Source organism: Lemur catta, chromosome 3, assembly GCF_020740605.2.
Source record: "Lemur catta isolate mLemCat1 chromosome 3, mLemCat1.pri, whole genome shotgun sequence".
NCBI lineage: Eukaryota > Metazoa > Chordata > Mammalia > Primates > Lemuridae > Lemur > Lemur catta.
Genome location: NC_059130.1, coordinates 25,680,586 through 25,706,951, shown reverse-complemented (window position 1 = coordinate 25,706,951; position 26,366 = coordinate 25,680,586). Strand labels below are relative to the sequence as shown.

Sequence of the window (26,366 nt, the reverse complement as noted above, 5' to 3'; positions counted from 1 at the left end):
AAGCAATCCTCCCACCTCAGCCTCCCAGAGTGCTAGGATTACAGACATGAACCACCATGCCCAGCCAATGTGTGTGTGTTTTTTTTTTTTTAATTTGAGATGAGGTGTTGCTAAATTGCCCCGGCTGGTGTCAAACTCCTGGGCTCAAGTGATCCTCCCATCTCAGCCTATAGGTATGTGCCAGCTCACCCAGCTGTGCTTTTTTTTAAAACAAACCTAAAATCTCACACACAACCATGAGAATATAATCCTCTTACACATAGGAGACCACCCTTGATGCGAATGTGAAATCTATTTCCACTGCTGATTAGACTACTGGGAGAACACAGTTGTTGGGACGTTAAGTGTGTCACCTTCTACCTGGAAGGCAGAAACATGCAGGGGGCTGGAAATACCATGGTGAACCAACCCAACATACCAGGCCGTGGTACTCTTATCTCCTCACCCGGACGGTGTTTTAGAACCTTGCCCAAATTAGAGATGTCTCCTCTCCCTGTGCTAGGTCTTCAATTCTTTTTCTTTTTCTTTCTTTCTTTTTTTTTTTTTTTTGCGACAGGGTTTCACTCTGTCACATGGGCTAGAGTGTGGTGGCGTCATCACAGCTTACTACAACCTCAAGCTCCTGCCTCAAGGAGGAGGCTTGAGATCCTCTTGTCTCAGCTTCCCAAGTAGCTGGCTCTACAGGCATGTGCCACCACGTCTGGCTAATTTTTTTATTTTTTGCAGAGACAGGCTCTCACTGTGTTGCCCCAGCTGGTCTCGAACTCCTGGGTTCAAGTCATCCTCCCGCCTTGGCCTCCCAAAGTGCTGGGATTACAGGTGTGAGCCACTGTACCCAACCTTCAATTCTTTATAAAAGGAATCTGATAGAAGTTACAGGATCCTTAGAGACCACAGCTAAATAGTAATTCTATTGACTCCTTTATTTTCTGCCCCAGATAATATTAAGCAACATTCAGGTATTAGGTCAGGCGCGGTGGCTCATGCCTGTAATCCTAGCACTCTGGGAGGCTGGGGCGGGTGGATCACTCGAGGTCAGGAGTTCAAGACCAGCCTGAGCAAAAGCGAGACACCATCTCTACTAAACATAGAAAGAAACAAAACAAAACAAAACAAAATCATTCAGGTATTGACTCACATTCTTTTCAGTCATCTCCAAATATGTCTTTGTTTTAAACACTGGGGCAGTCTAGGACCCCCAGGATGGCCTGTCCACCCCAAGAATGCAGCATTCTTTCCCTGTGAGGTTCTTTTGTTTTTGTGTTTTTGTTTTTTGAGACAGACTCTTACTCTGTCTGTTGCCCGGACTAGAGTGCCGTGGTGTCAGCCTCGCTCACAGCAACCTCAAACTCCTGGGCTCAAGTGATCCTACTGCCTCAGCCTCCCGAGTACCTGGAACTACAGGCATGCGCCACCATGCCTGGCTAATTTTTTCTATATATTTTTAGCTGTAGAGATCATTTATTTCTATTTTTAGTAGAGATGGGGTCTCACTCTTGCTCAGGCTGGTCTCGAACTCCTGAGCTCAAATGATCCACCCGCCTCGGCCTCCCAGAGTGCTAGGATTACAGGCGTGAGCCACCATGCCTGGCCTCTCTGTGAGGTCTTTAAATATGCTCACTGAAACATCTACCTCAACTAGAGTCCTGATCTTGCCCCCCCCCCCCGCCCCCAACGCCTTAACTGCCATCTGAGCCTGGCTATCACATCCTCTGGAAAGCCCCCTTCCCTGACCCATCCAGGTCAGAGGCCTTTCTTAATGTCCACAAAACCTCCTGCACTAAACCTCAGCACACACACAGGCCACTTTGAATTGAAACTCCCTGTTAACGCCCAGCACCTAGCTTGGATATCAGCACTTAGCAAGCTTTAATGAATAAATGAACATAAAGGAAGTGCTTAAGGTGAGTAAGGAGTTACAGGGAGCCATGGGATTTACTGGGCCTTACCAGAAGTCTCTCTCCTAGGTCTCTGTCCTGTCTTCTTCAATAACTAAACTTCTGAATGAGAAAGGATAATATAGTTCTGTATCATTTCTCTATTTTCCCCAAAGTTTAAAATTCCCTTCATCAAGAGGAATCTTGAGCACTTGTCACACCAGAAGGCAAGGAAACTATGGAAGACAACTGGGGCTATGTCTAAAGGACACATGACATATCTGTATCTGACAAAAGATTTGTATCTAGAATGCATGAAAAACTCTCAAAACTCACAGTAAAAAAAACAAACACTCCAATTAGAAAATGGGCCAAAGACACAAACAGACATTTTACCAAAGAGTTTATATAGATGGTAAATAAACACATGAAAAGATGGTGAACATCATTAGCCGTTAGGGAAATGCAGGCTAGAACCATATGTGATATCACTACACACCTATCAGAATGGCTAAATAGAAAATAGTGATAATGTGAAATGGCAAGAATGCAGAACAGGATCATTCATAGGTGCTGGTGAATGTAAAATGGAACAGCCACTGTGGAAAACAGTTTGGCAGTTCTTTGTAAAATTAAACATGCACTTACCATACGGCCCAGCAGTTGCACCCTTGCTCATTTATCCCAGACAACTGAAAATATATGTTCACATAAAACCCTGTACAACATTGTTCATAGCGGCTTTACTGGTAATAGCCAAAAACTGGAAACAACCCAAATGTCCCTCAGTGGGTAAGTGGTTAAACACACCATGGGTACATCCACACCATGGGATACTACTCAGCAATAAAAAGGAATGAATAGTCGTTGATATACACAATTTGGATGGGTCTCAAGGGAATTATGCTGAGTGAAAAAAGCCAGTCTCAAAAGGTTACATGTAGTATAATTCCATTTGTATAACATTCTTTTTTTTTTTTTTTTTTTGAGGCAGAGTCCAGCTCTGTCACCCTGGCTAGAGTGCCATGGCGTCAGCCTACCTCACAGCAACCTCAAACTCCTGGGCTCAAGTGATCCTTCTGCCTCAGCCTCCCGAGTAGTTGGGACTACAGGCATGCGCCACCATGCCTGGCTAATTCTTTCTATATATTTTTAGTTGTCCAGCTAATTTCTTTCTATTTTTTAGTAGAGATGGGGTCTTGCTCTTGCTCAGGCTGGTCTTGAACTCCTGACCTTGAGCAATCCTCCCACCTCAGCCTCCCAGAGTGCTAGGATTACAGGCGTGAGCCACCATGCCCGGCCTGTATAACATTCTTGAAATGACAGAATCATAGAGTTGGAGAACAAATTAGTGGTTGCCAGGGGTTAGGGATGAGCGTGGCATTGGGGAGGTGGGTGTGGCTATAAAAGGGTAGCATGAGGGATCCTGGTGGTGATGAAACTGTTCTGTATCTTGACTGTGGTGGTCACACACAAATTTACAATGTGATACAATTACATAAAACTAAATACACATACACACAAATGAGTGTGTGTAAAACTGGTGAAATCTGAATAAGTTAGGTGGACTTTATCCATGTCAATCTCCTGGTTGTTCTACTGTACTTTGGTTATGCAAGATGTACAACTAGGGGAAACCGGGTAGAGGGCACATGAGATCTCTCTGTATTATTTCCTGCCAACTGTATGTGAATGTACAATTATCTCAAAATAAAAAGTGATATTAGGCTGGGCGTGGTGGCTCATGCCTGTAATCCTAGCACTCTGGGAGGCAGAGGCGGGAGGATTATATGAGCTCAGGAGTTCAAAACCAGACTCAGCAAGAGCGAGACCCTGTCTCTACTAAAAAAATAGAAAGAAATTCACTGGACAACTAAAAATATATATAAAAAACTAGCCAAGCATGGTGGTACATGCCTATAGTCCAAGCTACTCAGGAGTCTGACGCAGAAGGATTGCTTGAGCCCAGGAGTTTGAGGTTGCTGTGAGCTAGGCTGACGCCTCCACGGCACTCTAGCCCAGGCAACAGAGTGAGACTCTGTCTCAAAAAAAAAAAAAAAAAAAAATCAATAATGGAAATAGATTAAAATACAACAAATATGTTAAAATACAAACATTTATGATAACACACACATAAATCCCTGACTGGTCATGTTTGGAAGATGCTAGGATATCATCTCATTATTCTGAAAACTGGAAAATAAAGGAAAAGAATCAAGGATTTATCTTGCTTTTCCTCAGGAATTTGCTTCAGGGTAATGAAATAGTTGACCAGGAAAAGTTCTTTATAGAATTCCAGGTAGTAAATTCAGAAGGAATAATGAAATTGGAATAGCACCAATTTGTAACCTCTAATGACAAATGGATCTAGGCTATGATCAATGGCTGCTAAAATCATTAAATGGGACTGGAATGGAACCTTACAATGGATAGATCAGAGTGACAAAACCTGAACCCACTAATCAATTTTTACATCATAAAAGGAGAGACAACTAGGCATTCTGTGCTTCCTGTTGTAATGAGACAGAAGTACACACCACCACCTATGAAGTATTCTTGTCAAAAAATCAAAATGATTAGACTGAGCAAGAGTGAGACCCTGTCTCTACAAAAAATAGAAAAATTAGCCAGGTATGCTTGCGTGCACCTGTAGTTGCAGCTACTTGGGAGGCTGAAGCAGGAAGATCACTTGAGCCCAGGAGTTTGAGCTTGCAGTCAGCTATGATGACACCTCTGCACTCTAGCCCAGGTGACAGAGCAAGACCCTGTCTCAAAAAAAAAAAAAAAAAGAATCTGATCAAGCCTCTAGATCTTACATCAGTTTAAAGCAAATATAAGGAACAGAAGAACAAGTTTAAAAATACTATAAAGATCACACCTAATGGATGTGGTGTGCACGGTCTAGGGAATGGACATGCTTGAAGCTCTGACTTGGGTCAGGCAAAGGCAATATATGCAACCTAAATATTTGTACCCCCCGTAATATGCTGAAATAAAAAAAAGAAATATTTTGAAAAAAAATACTATAAAGACAGAAAACCCAGACTGTGGGAAATAAAATAGAGCAAATGACCTGTTTAGTGAACAAATAAATTAAGAGAGAGAGAGCCTATAGATTAGAAAGAATTAAGAAATACATTAACCAAAACCAAATGCAATGGAATGTGTAGCCTTTGTTGATCCTGGCTTGAACAGATCAATGGCAAAACATATTTTTTTAAGGAAACCTGGAGAAATGTGAACACTGGATGTGTAAGGATATTAAGAAATAATTTTTAATTTTTTAGGTGAAATAATGGCACTGGGACTTGTTAAAAGAGAGTCGTTATTTTTTAGTCATACTGACATGTTTACTGTAAATTCTGAAGTATTTACAAATAAATAACATAATGAATGCCTTTATTATATTAATTTAGAGTGGGTGAGTTGGAGATCAGATCAGATGTTGACAATTTTTAAAGCAGGACGATGGGTGTGTGTATGTGGGAGTTTATATGTTCTTCCTTCTCCTCTTGTATGTTTAAATATTTTCCATAGATTTTAGCTGCTCTTGCCACAAAAACAAAAAAATTAGTAACTACGTGACATACGTATTAAATATGTTAATTTGCTTCACTATAGTAATATCATGTATATCTTAAGTATACAGAACAAAATTAATTTTTTAAGAAAGAAAATTTTCCATAATAAAAACTAAAAAAAAAAAGCCCAAAAAACCCTATTCACCTTTATCCTGATCCTGGCCTCCTCTCACCATCTCTGATCCTACATCACTACAATAGACACTCCTAAAACAAGAGAGGCCCTCCTGTCACAGACAACCCAGACACCAGCAATCTGTGATCCATGCTGTACCCATGCTGACACCTCTCTCCGCTGCGTTTACAAAGATTCCACCCCACACCCCTGCACCAGGTGAGATGGGCAAAAATAGCAAAGCTGCGTGCACCATGGGAAAAGTCTCAAGTATCATCTAGGCTATCTCCTGCCAGCACCTCGGCCAGCTCCACACATTGGACTACAAGGCCAGGTAAAAGGTTCTAGAGAATCTGCTAAGCTCAGGGACACCCCAGAAAAGCTATAGTCCCAGTCCACCAGGACAAAGGATGTGACAGAGTGTTGAGAAATGTTCACCCATCATTGGTCTTTCGAGTGTGATTAGCCCTGTCAATCCAGTAAGTCTTCACAGGTAGCTTCGGGCAGTGGCACTCATCTGAGGGATTAGTGAGGTCCTCCTTCGTCTTGCCTTCCTGCATCCTACTTTTCCTACCTCACCTTCCAAGCATTTGGTTGCCTGGCTCCATGCTGGGAATATCTGCTCCTGGCTGCCTCTGGCACAGTATTGGGAGACCTTCCCTGACCTCCTGATTTCAATGCCCAGCAGACTCTCTGCTGTCAATACTACTGGACCTGGAGGAATATGTACAACATACGGCTAAGTGGAAAAAATCATCTGTAGAGTTATCTGTATAATCCCCACTTTTAAGAACAAATTCAACCACAACAGCAACAAAAACCACTATTTAGGTGGACATATGTTTCCAAGGACATCAAAGTGAGTAGTGAAAGATACTTACCAGAACATATTACCTCAGAGGGGCGAAGGTTTTTTATGAAATGTGACAAGCTGCTTCTAAAACTAATCTGGAAATGTAAATGTATAGTGTTCCAATTATCTAGTGCTATGTAACAAAGCACCCCAAAACTTAGGGGCTTAAAGCAATGATAATTATTTTTGCTCCTAAATCTGTACTTTGGACAGAGCTCAGTGGGAATAGCTTATCTCTGCTCAGTGTCAGCTGGGGCAGGTTAAAGACTGGGGGCTGGAATCATCTGATGGCTCACTTACATGCCTGGAGACTCATGCTGGCTGTCACTTGGAACCTCAGCTGGAGCTCTGACCAGAACACCCACACGTGGCCTTTCCATGTGTCTGCTTGGCTCCTCACAACATGGTGGCTGGGTTCCCAGGGTAAGTGTCCCAATAGAAAGAGCAAAGAGGAATCTGCAGCACCTATTCTAACCTACACTTGGAAGCCAAGCGCGTCACTTCTACCACATTCCAATTATTGAGGCAGTCACAAAGGCATTCCTGGGTTCAAAGGGACAGGAACCAGACTCTATCTCTTGATGGGGAAGTGGTAAGGTTCTGAAATACTGTGTGGAACCAGAAATGTTGTTGTGACCATATTTGAAAAATAAATCTTCCATATATAGGAATAATTTTTTCTTAACAAAACTAATAATGGAAAACTTTCAGCATTAGATACCAAAACATACTATATAATTACATTAATTAAAACACTGTGTTATGGGTAAAGGAATAGAAAAATAAGAATATGGTCCAGAAACACAACCAATTATACAAGGGAACTTAGCATATTATAAAAGTATATGATAAAACTGTAAAAGGAAACTTGGTTACAATAAGAAAATGATAAAGATATTGAAATGACTGGCCATCCACTTGGAAAACAAATTAAATTAGATGCTATGGAACATGTTCTTTATTGGCTGCTGAACAACCTCTTTTCCCTTGACTACCATAAGTAACTTCTATCTTCTATTTTATGTAATAATTCTATTGTTTTTTATTACTTAATTTTTTAACCACATATGTTTTTATCCATAAACAATATATTGCTCGGTTTTGCCTGACATTAAATATTTATAAATTGCATTGCACTGTATATTTTCTTTTGTGTTTTAGTTCTTTCACTTTCTGAAGTTCATCCACATGGAGGTGTATAGTTGCAGCTCATTCCTCTCCCTTGCTCTATGACATTCCATCAAATGAATATATCACAACCTGTCATGCCACTGTTGATAGACACTGGGTTGTTTCCAGTTTGTGCTAATGCAAGCAGCAAGACTATAAACTTTACTACCTTTGTCTTTAGGGCATATGTCTAGGAATAGGATTGCTGAGATATTAAGCATATACTGAGATACTCACCTATTCAACTTCACCAGGTAATAAATTATTTTCCAGAACAGCTTACCAGATTATATTCCCACAACAGTGAATGAGAGCTCCTGCTGACCCATAACCATGCCAACCCTCGATATTGCCACACTTTTTCTTTTTTTAAACAGAGTCTTGCACTGTCACCCTGGCTAGAGTACAGTGGTGTCATCATAGCTCACTGCAACCTGAAACTCCTGGGCTCAAGTGATCCTCCTGCCTCAGCCTCCTGAGTAGCTGGGACTATAGGTACATACCACCACACCCGGCTCATTTTTCTATTTTTTGTAGAGATGGGGTCTCACTCTTGCTCAGGCTGGTCTCAAACTCCTGAGCTCAGGCGATCCTCCCGCCTCGGCCTCCCACAGTGCTGGGTTTACAGGCGTGAGCCACTGTGCCTGGCCCTTTTTATTTTTTATTTGTAGGAGGTATTTATAAATTCCAGATAATAATCCTTTGTCAGTTATGTCTTAAAAATATCTTCTCCCAATTTGTAGCTTGTCTTTGTATTATTTTTATATTTTTTTAAAGTGAATTTAAGTTTTTAATATTAATGCCTCTGAATTTATCAATATTTTCCCTAATAGTTTGCATTTTTGTGTTTGGTTAAGAATTTCACACCCAATGTTAGTAGGCAATATATAACAGTGCCTAAGAGTAAATTCTGAATCCAAAGAGCCTAGATTCAGATCCTGGTTCTATCAACTACTAATTGTGTAACCTTGGGCAAATTATTAACCTCTGCATTCCTCAGTCTTCTCATCTGTAAAGTGGGGATAATCATAATATCTATCCGATAGAGTTGCTATGAGATAAAGAACTAACATATGTGAGATCCTTAGAACAGCCCGCAGGACATATTAAGCACTATATAAATATTTGCTTTTATGATGATGCTTATCAGACAATTTTCATTGTTACTTCTCAGGGCAAGGACCATACCCTATCTTAGCACAATGCCTGGTGTAAGTTAATAGTTCCCTTTTTTCCCCATCTCTAGCCTTTTTCCCCACTCAACCTCACCTTCTACAGTGTTGTCGAAATCATCTCCCATACATAGCTATGATACTTTCTCTCCCCTCACTGAAGCTTCCAATTATTTCCTGTTACTTGCACTTTTTTAAGCCAGCATAATTTACCCAAAACTCTATTTCCAATCAAAATGCTCTAGATTCTCCTTTATACCAAATAATGGTGTTTAGGTATCTATCCATCAATCTATACTCATGTTTGTACATGAGTGTCTGCAAATAAGTATCCATGCAGTCTGGGGCAGTGTTCAAGAGAATGGCCTCTGAAGGCAGATTGCCTGCCTTTGAATCTTGATTCTAGCACTTACTACAGATGTGACTGTGGACCAGTCCCTTCACCTTTCTAAATCTGTTTCCTCATCTGTAAAATGGAGACAGTAATAGTACCTATCTCAGAGAGCTGCTATGAGCATTACGAGGTGTTTGCATTTGGTATGGTGTCTGACACACAATAAACACCAAATAAATTTTAGCTCTTATTAGAAAACCTTGTTGCCAGTATATCTATATTCCCCAAACCCCACAATCCACTGGGTTCCTCCAGTGCTCACAGAAGCTGGTGATAAGGAAATGGAGGCTGTAAAGTGCAGCGGTGATAAGGCAGCACCGCTGTCTTCTTCACAAAAGCACATTGATGATAAGCCTGGAGAACATATTAGAAGTCAGGGCGGGCAAATACAGTTTTGCGTGTAACATGTGCCGTGCAAAACAAAATACATCCATTTAACAGACTGGCAACCTGTAGTCCATTTCCACTCTATAAAACTAGATCCAAAACTGGGTCTGTATGTGCATTTTTCATGGCAGAGTGTCTATTGCTTTCATCTGATTCATGACCTAAAAGAATTTTAACCAAGAGGGTCCAGAACCCATGCCTTACTCGGTATAATGTTCTCTGAGGGTAAAAAGCTCATGTGGACATCCAGCACCCCGTGTGGCAGTCAGTCAAAATTCCAGTGTTCACTGACTGCAAAACCAAGGGGATGCAAACGCATTAACAACTCCTTGGAAGGAAAGTATTATACATACGGGAAACCAAGGAACACTAAGGGGGATAACAGCATTTTTATTTAAATGTGGTACAACTGTTGAGGTTTCGAGGCCTCCATTAAGGATAAAGGAGAGCCCAGTGATTGCAGATTTGTTGTGAGTGTGTCTGCAGGTTGTATTGCATGTGGTTGGAGGGGTGGGCTATGTGAGCTTACAGCGAACTTCATCACTACTACCCATAATTTTCGGTTATTTTATCATCCATTGATTCTTTGCTTCCGGCATCTCTTAAGACAAAACTGAAACACAGAAGGAGAGGGCAAAAGAAAAGAAAGCTCCAAAGGAAGCCCAGCGCCTGGTCTCTCGTCCTGCGGTCCCTTTAAGAGAAGAATCTCTCGGGACCTGCAGTCCCAACCGACCCCAGTTTTAACCGAAACCTAACCCGGACTTCCCCCTCTCGACTCAAATAAGACCAACTTTGGATTTTCCCTCCCCTATTGACCAATCAGATTCTGTTACCAGGCAGACTTTAGCTGCCGCCGGTGCGAGCCTGGCGCCTTCTGTCTCCGGGTGGCAGCAACGACCAATGATAGAGCAGGCTGTCCGTGTATCTAGGCAGATCGCGGCTGTTGCAACCATTCAGAAAAAGGAAAATAAAGCAACGCACGAGCCGGCTGGGCCAGGACCGTGGGGCTGGGCTCCAGTGAAGGTGGCTACGAGGTAGTTTCTCTTTCTCCCCTACCTTTTATTGTTGCTTGTGTTGGAAGGCGACTGACTGTTCAGAGGTAGGGAGGGGGCAATATCAGTTGGGAGGAAAGCAGAAAAAGATTCTGGCTGTATTTTCAACAGCTTCCTCACCCATGTGCACGTGCCCCGAATCTGGGACCCCATTCCGCCTACCGGGTTTCCTACACCCAGCCCATGAGTTCCGTTGCGCTGAGCCCCCCACTTTGCAGCAACCAGGGATTGCATGGAGGGGGCAGGGAGGGAGGTGGGGGCGCGCTTCGGGATGGGATGTTGTGGAGATGACGTAGGGGCCGCGGACGTGGGGAGGGGGAGCGGCGGGGGAAGTCGTGGCGAGATTAAGTAATGAGAACTTGGGCCCAGTATTTTTTCCAGCCTGGAAGGGCACACAATATGTTCGTATCCTTTCTGACCTCCCAGGCATATTCAATGGTGAGGCGTATATTAGAGAATTCAGAGAACTTTGTTTTGTGGCTTGTTATTGTTGTTTTTGAAGGGGAGGAGGAGTTTGGGGTCAGAGACAGAAATGAAAATTTCGTTCTAACGTGGATTCCGCATCCCCCTGTCTCTTCCTTTACAGTTTTCCAGATTTAGGAGACTTCAGAAAGGTGGGGCAGATAGAATGGAGATGGCAAAGATCTCTTTGGGTATATATGGGCCTGGCGAAGTAATGGAATAATTTCTAATTTTTTGGAGAAGGCAAGTGGTGAGAAAAAGACCACTGGGGAAATTCAGAGGCTTTATTTCTGTTTCTCTGTCTTGGGGTGGAGAGATGAGGAGTGCCCTGGGGTCTGCAGGGGAAGGGGAGGCCAGTGTGAGTTAAATCTTCATGCCCTGTCCCCTCTCAACTCTAGCCCTCATGCCGGGATGGCAGAAGATGAGCCTGATGCTAAGAGCCCCAAGACTGGGGGAAGGACCCCCCCAGGTGGTGCTGAGGCTGGGGAACCTACCACCCTTCTTCAAAGGCTCCGAGGTACCATTTCGTAAGTACTCATCACCCTCTCCAGAATCCTGTTCCAGACCCTGAAGCACTTCACTTCCTCAAGTGCATCTGAGCAGGAGGAGATTCTTGGTCATGGCAGCAATTCTTGAGCACCTGCTAGGCATTTCAGTCCTTTTCCCTCCCTAGCAATCAGACAAAGGGATGGGGAAATCTCTTGTATGACCTCTAGCTTTCTCCTCTTCCCCACAGCAAGGCCGTGCAGAACAAAGTAGAGGGAATCCTGGTAAGTATGTTGGGGAAGAGCACAATAGAGAGATGGGATTGGCGGGGAGTAATTTCTAAGGTCCCTTTTTGGTCTGACAACCTCTAAGTCAGCTAGACTTTGTGGTAGGGATCAGAGGGTCCTACAATGGGTCCTTCTTGGCCTTTATTATTTCTCCTGCCTCTGTTCCCCACTACCTCAGCAAGATGTACAGAAATTCTCAGACAACGACAAGCTGTATCTCTACCTTCAGCTGCCCTCAGGGCCCAGCACTGGAGACAAAAGGTAGGTTTGATGGTAGAGGTTTAGATGTCAGAGGTTCTGATTCTTAGAGAAAGGCTCACTGGGGAGGGGGTAGGTGAACAGGAAGACTCATGACTACTGTCTTTGATCAGGAAGAAGGGTCCTTGCCCTGGCTTGGTTTACCAGGGAAAGGTAGATTCTGGATGGCATTATTTGGTCCAGCACTATTGAAGTGTTAGTCTGGGAAGAACCAGGACAACTGTTAGGGTCTTAGTAATGTTTGTCCCTTTTACTTGTCCTGCAGCTCAGAACCAAGTACGCTCAGCAATGAGGAATACATGTATGCCTATAGGTGGATCCGTAACCACCTAGAAGAGCACACTGACACCTGTCTGCCAAAGCAAAGCGTTTATGATGCCTATCGGTGGGTAGAGGGTTTGGGTGGGTGGGTGAGTGTGTTGGTAGGCACAGGACCACCCCCTCACTGCTGGAGAGCTCCCTGCCTTGATAGAGTCTGCCTTCTTAAAGGGTTCCTCACGCCTGATCCCTAGGAACCCTGAATTCCTCACATCTGATCCCCCTGATCCCATGGCCTCCTCCTCCTCTGAGTAGCTTCCTACCCTGCCCCCCTCACTCAGAAAGTACTGCGAGAGTCTCGCCTGTTGCCGCCCACTCAGCACAGCCAACTTTGGCAAAATCATCAGAGAGATCTTCCCTGACATCAAAGCTCGAAGGCTTGGAGGCCGGGGCCAGTCCAAGTATCCTTGACTGGAGAGGCTGGGGCTGGAGGACCTGGGGAAGGAAACCTAGGATGTGGAGAGGCAGGAGCAGAAATGGCTTAACTTGCCTGTGGGGCTTGGAGATTACCATGTGTTGGCTGCTCCTTAACTTGCATCAGATATTGCTACAGTGGCATACGAAGGAAGACCACGGTATCTATGCCATGCCTGCCTGGCCTTGACCTAAAGGGTTCTGAGAGTGTAAGTAACAAATAACCCTCCAATTCCACTCTTCTCTCCCAGGTAAAAGTCAGAGGTCTCTGGGAGATGTTTTGAGAGCTGACACAGTCTTGGTCATTATGTACATAGCTTCTGAGTGTATAGGATATGCCCTTCTGCCTACCCTATGGCTGACTCAGAGGATAAAGGGAATTTGTGGGTTTGGGGAGCTACTCCCATCCCCAGTCTGGTCTCAGCTTTGGTCAATGGTAGTGTCAGAAAGGGGGAAAGAGTCCTTTAGTTTGGAGGGTGATTGGGCATGTCCTTCCCCACTACAGCCAGAAATGGGCCCAGAAGTAACCCCAGCACCTCGGGATGAACTGGTAGAGGCAGCCTGCGCTCTGACCTGTGACTGGGCAGAGCGAATCCTGAAACGATCTTTCAGTTCCATCGTTGAAGTCGCCCGCTTCCTCCTACAGCAGCATCTCATCTCTGCCCGATCTGCACATGCCCATGTGCTTAAGGCCATGGGCCTCGCTGGTGAGTGGATGTTGCCTTATGTCTGAGAAGCCCTCAGCCACTTTCAACTTCAAAGGCCCCCCACATGCTAGAATAAAGACACCCCGTATTTGCCTCCTACTCATGGAGGCCCTTCTAAGACATGCTTTAGACACACCTCTTTCCAGTCTCTACCCATCAGTCAGTCAGAATCACCTCACTCCCGTATTCCTCAGTTTCCTCTTCATCCTCACTTTATTACCTTTTCTGGCACTTCTGCAGAAGAGGACGAACATGCCCCTCGGGAACGGTCATCTAAATCCAAGAATGGGATAGAGAACCTAGAGGGTGGAGCCCACAAGAAACCAGAGAGAACAGCCCAGGTAAGAAGGTTAATGACCCTGACTGCCATCCCGGGCTGGGAGCTTAGCATACCCTTCTCCTGTTGGATCTCATACTTTCTTACCTCCTGTGTGTCTGGTGCTTATGTTTCCTCCAAAATTCAGTCTCCATGCCTTACTGTGTTCTCCTCTTTACTTTTTAGCCTCCTAAGGAGCTGGAAGCCCGGGCTGGGGCTGGCCCTCCAGTGCGTGGAGAACGGAAGAAGAGTGTAGTTGAGAGCCCTGCCCCAGCAGCCAGTAACCCACAGGTTAATGCCCTAGTGGCCCGGCTGCCTCTGATCCTTCCCCGGGCCCCTCGCTCACTTATTCCACCAATCCCAGTCTCTCCACCCATCCTGGCCCCCAAGCTTTCTTCAGGTGCCCTGAAAGTGGCTACACTGCCTCTGTCCAGTAGGGCTGGGGGACCCCAGGCAGGTGTGCCCATCATTAACATGATCGTACCAACTGTTCCTGCTTTGCCTGGACCTGGGCCTGGGCGAGCTCCACCTGGGGGACTCACACAGCTCCAGGGCACAGAGAACAGGGAGGTAGGCATAGGTGGTGACCCAGGGCCCCATGACAAGGGTGTCAAGAGGACAGCTGAAGTACGTCTTAGTGAGGCCAGTGGGCAGGACCCACCAGCTAAAGCAGCAAAGCAGTATATAGAGGATACAGCAAGTGATGCCAAAAGAAAACGGGGGCGCCCTCGAAAAAAGTCAGGTGGAAGTGGGGACAGGAATTCTACCCCTGAGAAGTCTGCCATGGAATCCGCCCAGTCCTCGAGGTTACCATGGGAGATGTGGGGCTCTGGAAGGGAAAGCAACTCAGCTGGAGGGCCAGAGAGGCCAGGGCCAATGGGAGAGGCTGAGACGGGGGCAGTGCTCACCCAAGGTCAGGAATATGGTGCTGTTTCCAAAGGAGGAAGGGGCCCCAGTTCCCGGCATGCCAAAGAAGCAGAAGATAAAATTCCTCTTGTCCCCCCAAAAGTGAGTGTCATTAAGGGTAGTAGAAGCCAAAAGGAAGCTCTTCAGTTGGTAAAGGGAGAGGTAGACACTGCAGCACAGGGTAATGAAGACTTAAAAGGGCATGTGCTTCAAAGTTCCTTATCCTGTGAGCATAAAGACCCCAAAGCAACACCCCCATGATAGGTCTGTGGGGAAGAGTGTTTATATCCCATATGTTAACTCTACCTGTCTGCCTTGTAGGGGCCCTTTTCTGCACTTGCTTCTTATTCGGCTATTCTTTTCCAAAGGGAGTCCATTCTCCTCTGTATAGACAGCTGAGTCACCCAATCTCACATAGTGCCTAGTTGCTGCCTCTGACCTTTTCAGCTTGATACCCTTGGCTTTAGTGTAACCAATAAATCTGTAGTGACCTTCTTACCTGGATCCCTGTGCTATCCTGTGGGAAGATAGGGATGGGGTAAGTATGATGAATGTATAGGTTAAGGATCTTTTGAGTTTAAATCACAGAAAAACCTAACTCAAACTGGCTTAAAATAAAAAGGATTTATTGGCTCATGTAACTGGAAAGTCCAGAGATAGTGCTGGCTCCAGGTGAAGCTTGATCCAGTGGCTCCATATATCTCTAAATACTTTTCTCATTGCTCCACCTTCTGCAGAATCATCTTAAGTCTGGGCCATCTCATGTCGACAAGCATTCCTAGGGTTATATGTTTCCCCATTTCTGTCCAACCAGAAAGAGAAGGCATCTCTGTGCCAGGAATCCTAGCAAAAGCCTCAAGATTCACTCTGATTAGGCAGCCTAGGTCACATGTGCACCCCTGACCAATCACTGTAGCCAGGAGGATGGCATATGCTAATTTGCTTATTCTACATTATGGACTACACCTTTGGGGAAAAGGGTGGGATCAGCCTCCTCAGAATCACATGAATTCCCCAAATGGAAACTGGGAGAGGGAGTTGCTGGAGGAGCAGCTGACACCCACTGACACCCAGCTACTACTCTGCAGTACAGGTACTTTTAGCTTGCTAGGTTGAGATCAGCTAGACCTGCTCCGTTTTTCCTTCAGTCATGCATTTCCCTTGCTGCAACTGTAACCTCTTTTGATCTCAGAAGGAAGGAGAGGGAAGTCACTCTCCTGTGGGGACTGGCTCTTTAGTCTCATTTAGATGACAGTCCCTTTTTTTTCCTACCTACATCTCACAGATGGAGCTCCTTCCTTCTCCTGTTTCTTAATTTTCATTTTTTCCTCATTCTTGCTTCCCTATCCCTCACCTTATTGCCGCTTTCACCAACTAAAGTGAAAGATTTGCCTCCTAGTCATTTCATTAAATTCATTCTGTATCCACCAGGTGTCAGTCTCTTGTCATACATGTGTCAAGACTTGGCCAGCACTGTGGGGTTTAGGCTAGATGTATGGAAGGAGGTAGTTCTGCATGTCAGGGAGCACCAAAGGGAAGGGAGTCCAGACCCCCCAGGTGTGTCTTTGGGAAAAGCAGTAAACAAAGCAGTATTTATTGAGGATCTACTTTGTCCTCTACATAGGGTAGCTTCTGTCAGGGAATCTTGGTTCTTCCCAAGAAATATAGATCTTCTTTCAGGGAGACTTCATTTGTTCATTTATAATTTCGACCACAGCAGATTTTAAGAAATTATAATATGTATTATTTGATATCTATAAAGAATATATGTAACATGAATAAATTATGAAGCATAATAAAATGAGTACCTATGACCATCATTCAATGTACACATTAAAATATTAGAAATATCACTGAGTTTGTGTTCCTCCCTATCCTGTCCCCGTTCCTCTTCTTAGAAGTAACCACTGTCCTTAATTTTGTGTTTATTACCTGATGTGTATATATATATTTTTAACCACCTATGTATGTATTCTTAAAAAATGTTCAGTTTTGCCTGTTTTTTAAGCTTTACAAAATGTTATACTCTAACAGTCGCCTGCAGTTTGCGTTTTTTCACTTAACATTGTTTCTAAGATTCATCCATGTTGTTGTAGATAGCTATGATTCATTCATTTTCATCTGTATCATATTCCATCAAGTGCATAAACCACAAGTTATTTATCTATTTTACCTATCAATGGATATTTGGGCTGTTTCCAGTTTTTTGCTATTACAAACAATGCTGCTATGAACATTCTTATATGTTAGTGCCTTTGTTTTTAGAAGATTTCTAAAGAGGTTTCTAAGATGGTCCTTTGGTTTATTCACCCTCCAAGTTGGGGACTGTTCCCTCTCGTCTTATTCTCTGGAAGAGTTTACATCAGATTGAAATGAACTATTCCTTGAAAGTTTGGCAAAACTCACCTATAAAGCTATCTGAGCCTGGTGTTTCTTTGTGGGAATAATTTTAACTACTAGGCCAGGCGCGGTGGCCCATGCCTGTAATCCTAGCACTCTGGGAGGCCGAGGTCGGGAGGATCGCTTGAGGTCAGGAGTTCAAGACCAGCCTGAGCAAGAGCGAGACCCCTGTCTCTACAAAAAAAAAAATAGAAAGAAATGATCTGGACAGCCAAAACTATATATAGAAAAAAAATTAGCCGGGCATGGTGGCACATGCCTGTAGTCCTAGCTACTCGGGAGGCTTAGGCAGAAGGGTCGCTTGAGCCCAGGAGTTTGAGGTTGCTGTGAGCTAGGCTGACACCACGGCACTCTAGCCCAGGCAACAGAGCAAGACGCTGTCTCAAAAAAAAGTAATAATAATAATTGTAACTACTAGTTTAATTTCTTTAATAATTATAGACTATTTGGACTTTGTAATTTTTTTTTAATTCTTTTTTTTTTCAGAGACAGAGTCTTGCTCTGTCACCCAGGCTGGGGTGCAACAGTGTGATCATACCTCACTGCAGCCTCGAACTCCTGGGCTCAAGCAATCCTCCTGCCTCAGCCTCCTGAGTAGCTAGGACTACAGGCTTGCACCATGACGCCTGGCTAATTTTTTGTAGATAGGGTCTTGCTACATTGTCTAGGCTGGTCTCAAACTCCTGAGCTCAAATGATCCTCCTCCTGCCTCTGTCTTCCAAAGTACTGGGATTGCAGGTGGGAACCACTTTTTTTTTTTTTTTGAGACAGGGTCTCCCTCTGATGCCCAGCTGGAGTGTAGTGGCGTCACCAAAGCTCACTGCAACCTCAAACTCCTGGGCTCAAGCCATCCTGCCTCAGCCTCCTGTGTATCTGGGACTACAGGTGCATGCCACCATGCCTGGCTAATTTTTCCATTTTTAGTAGAGACGGAGTTTCACTGTTGCTCAGGCTGGTCTCCAACTCCTAGCCTCAAGCAATTCTCCTGCCTCAGCCTCCCAGAGTGCTAGGATTACAGGCGTGAGCCACTGCTCCGGCCCTCTATTTCTTCTTGAATTAGTATAGGTAAAATGTTTTTCTAGGATTTTGTGCATTTCATGTCTTTTATTACATGAAGTTCATATATTTCTAGATTTTCTTTTTTGCCTCTATTCTGTGGGTAGGCATATTCTCCTTTTCATTTTTACTGTTTACCTGTGCCCTCTCTCTTTTTGTTCCTTGATCAATTGCATCAGAAATTTGTTTATTTTACTTGTGTGTCTTCAGATACTACTTTGGGTTTTGTTGATCCTCCCCTTATGTGTGTTTTCCATTTCATTAATTATGTGTTTTATCTATAGTATCTCCTTTCTTCTGATTTCTTTAGGTTTAATTTTATGTTCTTTTATAACACCTTGACACTCAGCTAATTGATTTTCAGGCTGTCTTTTTTCTATGTTAAATTTTCAAGAACCTGCTTCCCTACATCCCATAAGTTTTTCTGTGCTGAACTAGTATTTTGTTAATCTGTCTTTACTATTTTACTGTCTTTACTATACTATCTTTACTATTTTAAGTTTTCAAGAACCTGCTTCTTTACATCCCACAGTTTTCTGTGCTGAACTTATCTGTTCTTAGTCTATGAAAATCCTATACCCTAAATTGGGGGTACTTCCCTCCAGAGAGGATTTGCATTTGCTTCTGCTAGGAACCAGGGGATGCTCCTGACCTGGGACTTGTATTAGTCCCTATAAGAGTCCAGGTTTAATTCAGGAGTCCCAGGTTTTTCTCCCTTCCTTGGCTAGGCCCAAGGTTTAGACTCTGTTCACAGTGCTGATATGGGGATTTGTCCTTATGGCAAACCTGCTTCTACTACTCCATGTTGCTCATCCTTTATATGGGTCTCAGCTTTTTTATTTTGAGGCAGGGTTGCTGTGTTGCCCAGGATGGTGTTGAACTCGTGGGCTCAAGTGATCCTTCCACTTCAGCCTCCTGAGTAGCTGGGATTATAGCTGTGCAACATTGCACCCAATTTGATTTTTTTTCTTTTTTCTTTTTTGAGATAGAGTTTTGCTCTGTCACCTGGCTAGAGTGCAGTGGCGTCATCATAGCTCACTGCAACCTCAAACTTCTGGGCTCAAGTGATCTTCCTGCCTCAGCCTCCTGAGTGGCTGGGACTACAGGAGTGTACCACTCTGCTGGCTGTTTTTTTCTATTTTTAGTAAAGATGTGGTCTCACTCCTGCTCAGGCTGGTCTCCAACTCCTGACCTCATGCAATCTTTCCGTCTCAGCCTCCCAGAGTGCTGGGATTACAGGCATAAGCCACTGTACCCCTTACTTTCTAATGAGCCTCCCTTACTTTCTAATGAACCCTGCAATGTACTAAAAATTATGTTTGCTGTAATTTAACGAGGATCTGGATGTATTTTAATGAGAGAGCCCTTTCACTTATCCATGATGCCAGAAGTAGGAGTCCATTACTGTGGTTTTGATATTTTCCCTCTTGTTTTCTAAGTGTCGGGCATTTGTTAGAAGTTGGTTTACTTAGACTCTGTCTTCAAACATTCTAGTTGGAGAGACAGACAAGTAAATAATGGTCACAGCACAGTGTGAATTATGTGAATAGTAAGCACAGAGGAGCAGCATATAGGTCAGACAGGGATCAGAGATGATTTCCTTGTAGAGGTGGGTAGGAGTTAGCTGGATAAATCTAACTCATAAAGCAAGGACAGAACAATATAAGACGTACAGTAAAAAGAGCGAAGTCATGATACTCTACTGCCTAAGAGCTGTAAATTCAAAGATATAAGTTTGGGCTGAGTAATTTGGGAAGGCTTCATGGAAAAGGGAGGCTTGAGTTAATAAGCCTTTAAGGTAAGTAGAGCTTGGAGAGGTGAAAAAGAGGAAGGCATTCCAGAAAAAGCAGAGGTGTGGATGTGGCATGGCAATACAACCTAGTAAAGAGACCTGTCAAGCAGAAGAGATATATATGAACAATAGTGAGAAATAAACTAGAAGAAGAACACACGACCATTGTAGTTATCTGTTGATTGAGTAAATGAATGAATGAACGAAAGGTATGAAGTTTGTATTAGAGGATGGAGGCACTGGAGTCTAAGGAATGAGCCAGGCAGCTGTTGCCTTTATCCATATGGGAGATGAGGGACTGGACCAGGCTGCAGACAGATTAGAAGTAATGGGCATATGGAAAAATAAACCACTGGTGATAGATAGATAGAATAGATAGAATCATCCAAGGAAATATTGTCCCAGACATTGGGGATATATTCATTAACTTTGGGGTACCAGACCTCCAGATGACTTTGAGATTTGCATATTTTAAAATGTAACATGGAACAAGTTATTCTTCTGTAGTTCAAGCAAACTTCACTTTATTAGGTGAAGGGCTAAACTAAGATTCACGGGAGTACCTACTGTTTCCTCTTTACCATTCCTCACTCTTCCCCCTTCTCTACAACCCCCCGTTCTCCACTCCTGTTACCTTCCTCACAGTGTTGTCTTCTCTCATTTTAGCTCTATCATAAACTTATTAAAGTTTGAAATAATCTTTTGCTATTAAACTAAGACAAACTCTGCATGTGTAGTCTATAGCCCCAAATAAACGAATCTGTTGTTTATTTTTGTGGTTAACAATCAGCTTTCTTTAGAAAATAAAGCAAATGCTGCATTCACAAAGCATACTAAATAGGGGAATTAATGTCATCCTATATGTGTCAAAGTATTTTGTCTCATGGTATGGTTCCTCAGTAGGCCTATATCTTTGTCTGAAAACATCCTACTGGTTCCATCCTATGAGATAAAGCTAAGCATTTTAGATAGGTAGGTAGGTAGGTAGGTAGGTAGATAGATACATCTATTTCGCATAGTATTTCTTAAGAAATGTTCATAGAGAGGCATTTGTTTACTGGAAAGAGCATGAGTTAGGTTCAAATCAGCTTTACCACTTACATATGATTTTGAACATTTCTTTAGCCTAGTTTTTTCAAACTGTAGATTGCAAACCATTAGTGGGTTGTGAAATAAACTTAGCAGAATGCAAAACAGCATTTTTAAAAAGTGAAATAAAATAGAATAAAAAATATCAGAGTGCATTGCACATAGTAAGACTATTGTTTCATGAAACTTTTATTTCAGTTAACACATATATGTATGTTCTTCAGTGGTCATGATAGAAAATGCATTTCTTATTGTGGGCCGAAGTAAAACAATTTTGAAAAACAATTAACCACTCTGAAGGTCAGTTTCCATAAAGTGGAATAAAATCTCTTTCATGGGATTGTAGTGAGAAATAAATGAGATAATATTTTTATTCATACACAGTAGGGGACTCAAGCAATAACTGCCAGCTTCTTTTTCATTTCCCTGAAAAGAAGCCCATAGTATCTATATATGGTTCAGGAAAAAAATTCAGTCTTTTATAGAAATTTCTTTACCCACAAGGTATTTAAGATATAGCCAGACACAGGTCCTCTGGTTTTACCAACTTTTGAATAATAAGCCAACTTCTTTCCCCAATTTGATGAAATTTCAATAAGACAAATGACATTATCTTACCCTGTTGGGACTTTCCTGCCCTTCCCACGCTCCAGTGTGCCACACACATACATACTTTCCCACCAGAGCAAGAGGAGTCACGTGCACAGAGGGCAGCATGGATTCTCATAGGGTCACCTGTCATCCATGTGCAACCATCCCTACCTGCAGTGGCTCCCTGAGATCTAAGATAGAGGTGAGTGATATTTGTTTCTATCAAAAGAGAATTAAAAAAAAATAGGTTCAGAGAAGTGAGGAATTTTAGGGAATATCACAGATATTATGCTTTTAAATTTAATATGAGGAAAAGAATAGCATTCAGTTTTATAATTTTACAATTAAGGAGACTAAAGAAAAGAATTGAGGCAAATGGGGGAAGAAAATGTAGTCAAAATATTTATTTTAAAATATTTTTATTAATTCATTTTTGAAAAATATCTTTATTTTCCCAAACAAAAAAATCAGTGAGACAACTGGCATTGTTTTAGGATTTTGGAACTCTAATGCCTGACTGGATTCTTATATCTTCTCCTGTAGTCAGTCTGTTGCTATATCAATAAATACTTTTCCCCCCTGTGGTAGAAACTAGGGATACAGCTAGATTACAAAGATGAGTTCTTTCCTGCCTTGAGGAGCTCAGGCTAGGGAGGACTAATGGCTGATAGAAACAAAGGGTGATCAAAAAACCTCCAGATACAGGCAAAAAGACAAAGTCATAAAGAGACACAAAGAAACTTACATATAGCCCTTAGAGCTATAAACAGAAAACTTGAAATAAACTCTTCTACTTAATACTGTGTGTTTATGTGTATTGAGGGGTGGTCTCACTTGGTTGATAAAGAACTTACAACTGACTGTAGCTAGAAAAAGTTCCTACTTCAAGTTTGAATGGAGATATTCCCGAAATTTTGTTTTTCTGTCATTGGAAAATAAGAAAACTTTCTACTATAAAAAGAGCTGTCATATCTCTTTCTACAATGTAACAAAAAGCTAGTTTTGTGGCCCCTTTGGAACCTATCCTTTGAGGGGATGTATGACATTTTAAACTCTAGGCTAATGCAGGGTCATTGCCTCCTGTTACTTGTGGGACAGCTGGTTGGAAGTTGGCCCAAAGCTGCTAGGCCTGACAGGTGGATTGGTGATTCCCCACAACAGACCAGTGGTGACAAATTTAAACTATCTTTGGCACTCTTGTCCTCTTTCTCTGCTCATCTTTCATTACTGTACTCCTGCTTTAACCGAGTTTATCTGCTTCCCTGCCTTTTTCCTCCTCATGATTTGAGCAAATTTCCATTTCTATACTTCAACATACAACTTTCTAGCCTTCAAAATGCTCTCTCGTCTTTTTTATTCTGCTGGATCATATCCAATATCTCTTCTAAGACCTGGCTCACAATATTCCAAAGAAGCCTTCCATTTATTCACCATATATTGACTGACATATATATCATATATATGTCCATATACATATAGGCCTTCTGTACTAATTTAACTAAACTCCACTATGTTCCTTCAGGAATTAGGTACCTCATTTGTTCTACTTTTGTACATACTGCATGTTTTATGCAGGCATTTTCAAGCTATTATTTTTCATTCTGCCTCCAAATTAAACACTGAAATAGTTACTCTCTTCTTTCATCTATCTATCCTATATTATTGTCTCAATAATAGTAACAATACTATAGTAATCTGTACTCTCTTGATCGTCACAAAACCCTGTAAGGTGTTAATATTACTGCATACACTTCAAAGACATAGAAAATGAGGTTCAAAGAGGTTATCTCAGATCAAACAGTGGCAGGGAAGATGACATCCAAGATCTGGGATCAAATAACTAGCCTCAATGAAGAATATTAAGTAAGGCCCTATGAAGGGTGTTGAATATTAAGCCCCAGTTAAGGCATTAGGAGAGAGGTTCCCAGGAAGAGGGCTCTCAATCAATATGTTAACAGACAAATCCACAAAACTAGTGTCAGAGGCCCTTTTGCAAGGCGTGTTTTTGCTTATTTGTTTAGTCTTATATGGTTTGGTTTTGTTTGGAAGGGATTATGCCCTCCAAGCCTTTGCCATTGCACTCACCTCTCCCAATCTGGCCCAGCCCAGCCCCTCCCTGGAGGACTCAGCGTCTGGATGCTGGAGGCCAAAGGCTGCCCAGGCAGGTGGTAGTCTTGGAGGCAGAACCGCGGCCTCCAGTCGGCCGAGCTAACGACGCGCCTAACAACGAAAGATTGACGCGGTTGGACCGCGCCATCCGCGAAGCGACAAGGGGCGTAATCTTGGCATCGTTCTTAAAGATCAGTAGGAAAAGAGTAGTGAGGGTGACTGTCTTCCCTGCCGGCCATCTCTTTCTCCTCTCCCTTCTGGGCCCCCGGCGTCCATCCCACAGCCAGACTTACTCAGGAGTCGTGTAGCAATGGGGAGGGGGAAAAGTCACTGATTAGCAATTATGGTAACTCGGTTGCTAACTCAAACGGGCTCATTTACATATAAGTTGCAAGTTAACGTTCTTTTGGAAGTGCGCAGTATGTACATAGTTCCCTAACAGGGCGCCCACGCCCACCTGCCCACCCGCCCTGCCACTTATCCAGCAAATTTTACTTCCTTCTCGGCTTCCTTAGCCTCGCCAACGCTATCTCTTAGGTCCTCCTCTCCACGATTGGCCCCTCCTCCCACCCGTAAGTCCCTCCCCTCGCCTTCTCCTCCCTCCCCGGCTTCCAAATAGCTCTTCCCCGCCCCCTTTTCTATTTCTGAACAGGCATGTTCCAGGCAGCTCACACGACTCCTTAGATTACTATGGCATCGATAGGGTCCTGAGCGTCGGGGAAGCCGGAAAGCGTGTCCTGGGGAAAAAGGCTTGGACGCAGAAGAATAATTTTACATCGAGATCTGCTGGGGAATTTATTTATTTTTGGTCTTGGTTGTACTGAGGGAGGAAGCGGAGGGTGTGTGGGTCAAACCTGAGGCAGCCTGAAGGCCCCCTCAGGCGGCGCCGCGGGCAGCCCCTCAGCCGGGGCCTGGTGCAGCCGCCGCGGCCGCTGTCAGGGAAGCGCAAGCGGCCAATGGAACCCGGCAGTGGCCGCTGCTGCTGAGGCGGCGGTGTCGGCAGTCCGACCCCGACCGCCCGCACCCCCTCCGCGGGAGTCACCCAGAGGTAAGCTACTCCTCCCCCGTGAGTCACCTTTGCCCTGCTGGTGGTGGTGGGGTGTTCTACCCTGTCCCGTACAGCCTCCCCCAACCTGGGTTCGACTACAAAACTGCCCTCCCGGTGGCAGCTGCACCCCGGGTTCCTTCTCCACCCTTTCCTCTCAGGCCTGGGGTCCTCCTCTGTTTTTTGGCTTCCTCTTCTGTTTAGCTCCTCCCTCTGCCCCGGGGATTCCCCCCTCCCTCACTGTTATCCCTGTTGCCTCCGTCTCGAATTATTATTTTTAAGTCATGAACCCTTTCCACATCAGAGTTCATATATGTTCATTCTTGTCTGTCCTTGTCTGAGTTCCTGTCCCAAACCTTTCCCGTGGACTTCGCCTTTATCTCTTTCCCTATTTTGCCCCTTTCCTCCCAGGTCTCTGCATCCCCAGCACGGGGTTTCCATTTCCCTGAACTAAAGATTGTATCCCTCCCTTCCTCTGCTTCTTCTGATTCCATTACCTCACCGTCACCCACCCACCTACCTAGCTCCTGGCTTCCAAGAACCGCCTAGTTCCTCCTCTTTAAGGGATCTCAGGCCTTTGTCATCATTCCTAAAGTACCATTTACATTCTACTTTGACCCTAGCCTCACCCTTCTTCTCTGGGGTGCTTTATGATCCCTCTAACTTTCTTTAGCTTCTCTTTCCCCCTCCTCAATCCCCCAACCCTCTAGAGGTTTGTTTCTGTAGGAGAGAGATCTGACAGTACCCCTTCCCATTCAGGATTTCCAGCTTTGACACCTCCAACAAGTTTCAAGGATTTTGCTGATCCCTGTGACACTTGGTTGTTTTCCCTATGGTCTTTATGTGTTCTCTTTCGTACTTTTTATCTCCTCATACCACTTATTTCAGGATCAGCTAAACCTTGAACTAAGAAGAAAAATGTGTTGGGAGGAGGCGGAGCCTCAGCTGTCTCAGGCTTTTTGGGATAAAAGGGTGTTTCTGAAGGATGGAGCAAATTTTGAAGAAGTCCCTATCAGATTACACTTTGCTGACTCCTCAGGAGCAGCCACTAGGAAGGTTGAGCAAGTCTGCATGGAAACTGAGGTTGTGCAAAATTTTGTTTCAGCTTATTTAATTTTAGGCTTGTGTTAAAGGAATTTACAGAATAGAATGTCTTCTCACCCCTGTCCAGATACAGAAGAATCAGTTTACTGTCTGTGGCTTACTAGAATAGTTTTGGTTGGTTCCATAAGAGCTCAGGCCTTGGGTGGAGTGCGGAGGTGGGTAACTGGGAAAAGGAACATGAGACAGTGGAAAGAGCTTGTACATTCACACTCAGGACTCCTGGGTTCAGCATGTAACTTCCTCACTTGACCTCTATAGTAATCTTCTTGGGAAAATGGTCCACTGTATAGTCATCAGTGCAGTACTAGGCTACTAGCAGGATGTATGTTGGGGGAAAAATTAGACTTGGTTTATTTGTTTACAAAACATTCTGGGTTTCTCAGACAAAAGGTATTTATTAGTGGTGGTTCAGTCATCCTGAGAAT

At 43.6% G+C, this 26,366-nt stretch overlaps 2 protein-coding genes across 14 annotated transcripts in view; both read left to right on the top strand.

The window, feature by feature from the left end:
• The first annotated feature begins 10,406 nt into the window (after positions 1 to 10,406).
• RFX5 (regulatory factor X5) lies at positions 10,407 to 16,182 on the top strand. 8 transcript variants are annotated; one of them, XM_045545074.1, is made up of 11 exons: positions 10,407 to 10,583; positions 11,188 to 11,306; positions 11,462 to 11,590; positions 11,800 to 11,833; positions 12,015 to 12,097; positions 12,360 to 12,479; positions 12,694 to 12,813; positions 12,954 to 13,035; positions 13,332 to 13,533; positions 13,774 to 13,874; positions 14,036 to 16,182. In XM_045545074.1, the coding sequence occupies exons 3-11, from the start codon at positions 11,475 to 11,477 to the stop codon at positions 15,014 to 15,016; spliced, it is 1,839 nt and encodes a 612-aa protein (XP_045401030.1). In that variant the 5' UTR covers positions 10,407 to 10,583; positions 11,188 to 11,306; positions 11,462 to 11,474; the 3' UTR covers positions 15,017 to 16,182. The 8 variants fall into 8 exon arrangements, with proteins under 8 accessions (XP_045401030.1, XP_045401029.1, XP_045401024.1 ...); XM_045545073.1 differs by having other exon boundaries at positions 10,497 to 10,583; positions 11,188 to 11,215; XM_045545068.1 differs by having other exon boundaries at positions 10,497 to 10,583; positions 11,188 to 11,313.
• An 8,249-nt stretch (positions 16,183 to 24,431) lies between these two features.
• PI4KB (phosphatidylinositol 4-kinase beta) overlaps positions 24,432 to 26,366 on the top strand; it is a 28,129-nt gene continuing 26,194 nt past the window's right edge. For 4 of the 6 annotated variants that reach the window (XM_045545062.1, XM_045545063.1, XM_045545064.1 and 1 more), the window contains exon 1: positions 24,432 to 24,840. The gene's annotated coding sequence lies outside the window, so the exon portion shown is untranslated. The remainder of the gene's footprint in view (positions 24,841 to 26,366) is intronic. The other 2 variants (XM_045545066.1, XM_045545065.1) reach the window with 1 other exon arrangement.

Bases quoted from the DNA above. Each gene is read 5' to 3' on its own strand.
- RFX5 (XM_045545074.1), top strand. From the start codon at position 11,475: ATGGCAGAAGATGAGCCTGATGCTAAGAGCCCCAAGACTGGGGGAAGG. The intron at 13,534-13,773 runs GTGAGTGGATGT...GCACTTCTGCAG, and splicing joins TAAGGCCATGGGCCTCGCTG to AAGAGGACGAACATGCCCCT. The intron at 13,875-14,035 runs GTAAGAAGGTTA...TTTACTTTTTAG, and splicing joins AACCAGAGAGAACAGCCCAG to CCTCCTAAGGAGCTGGAAGC.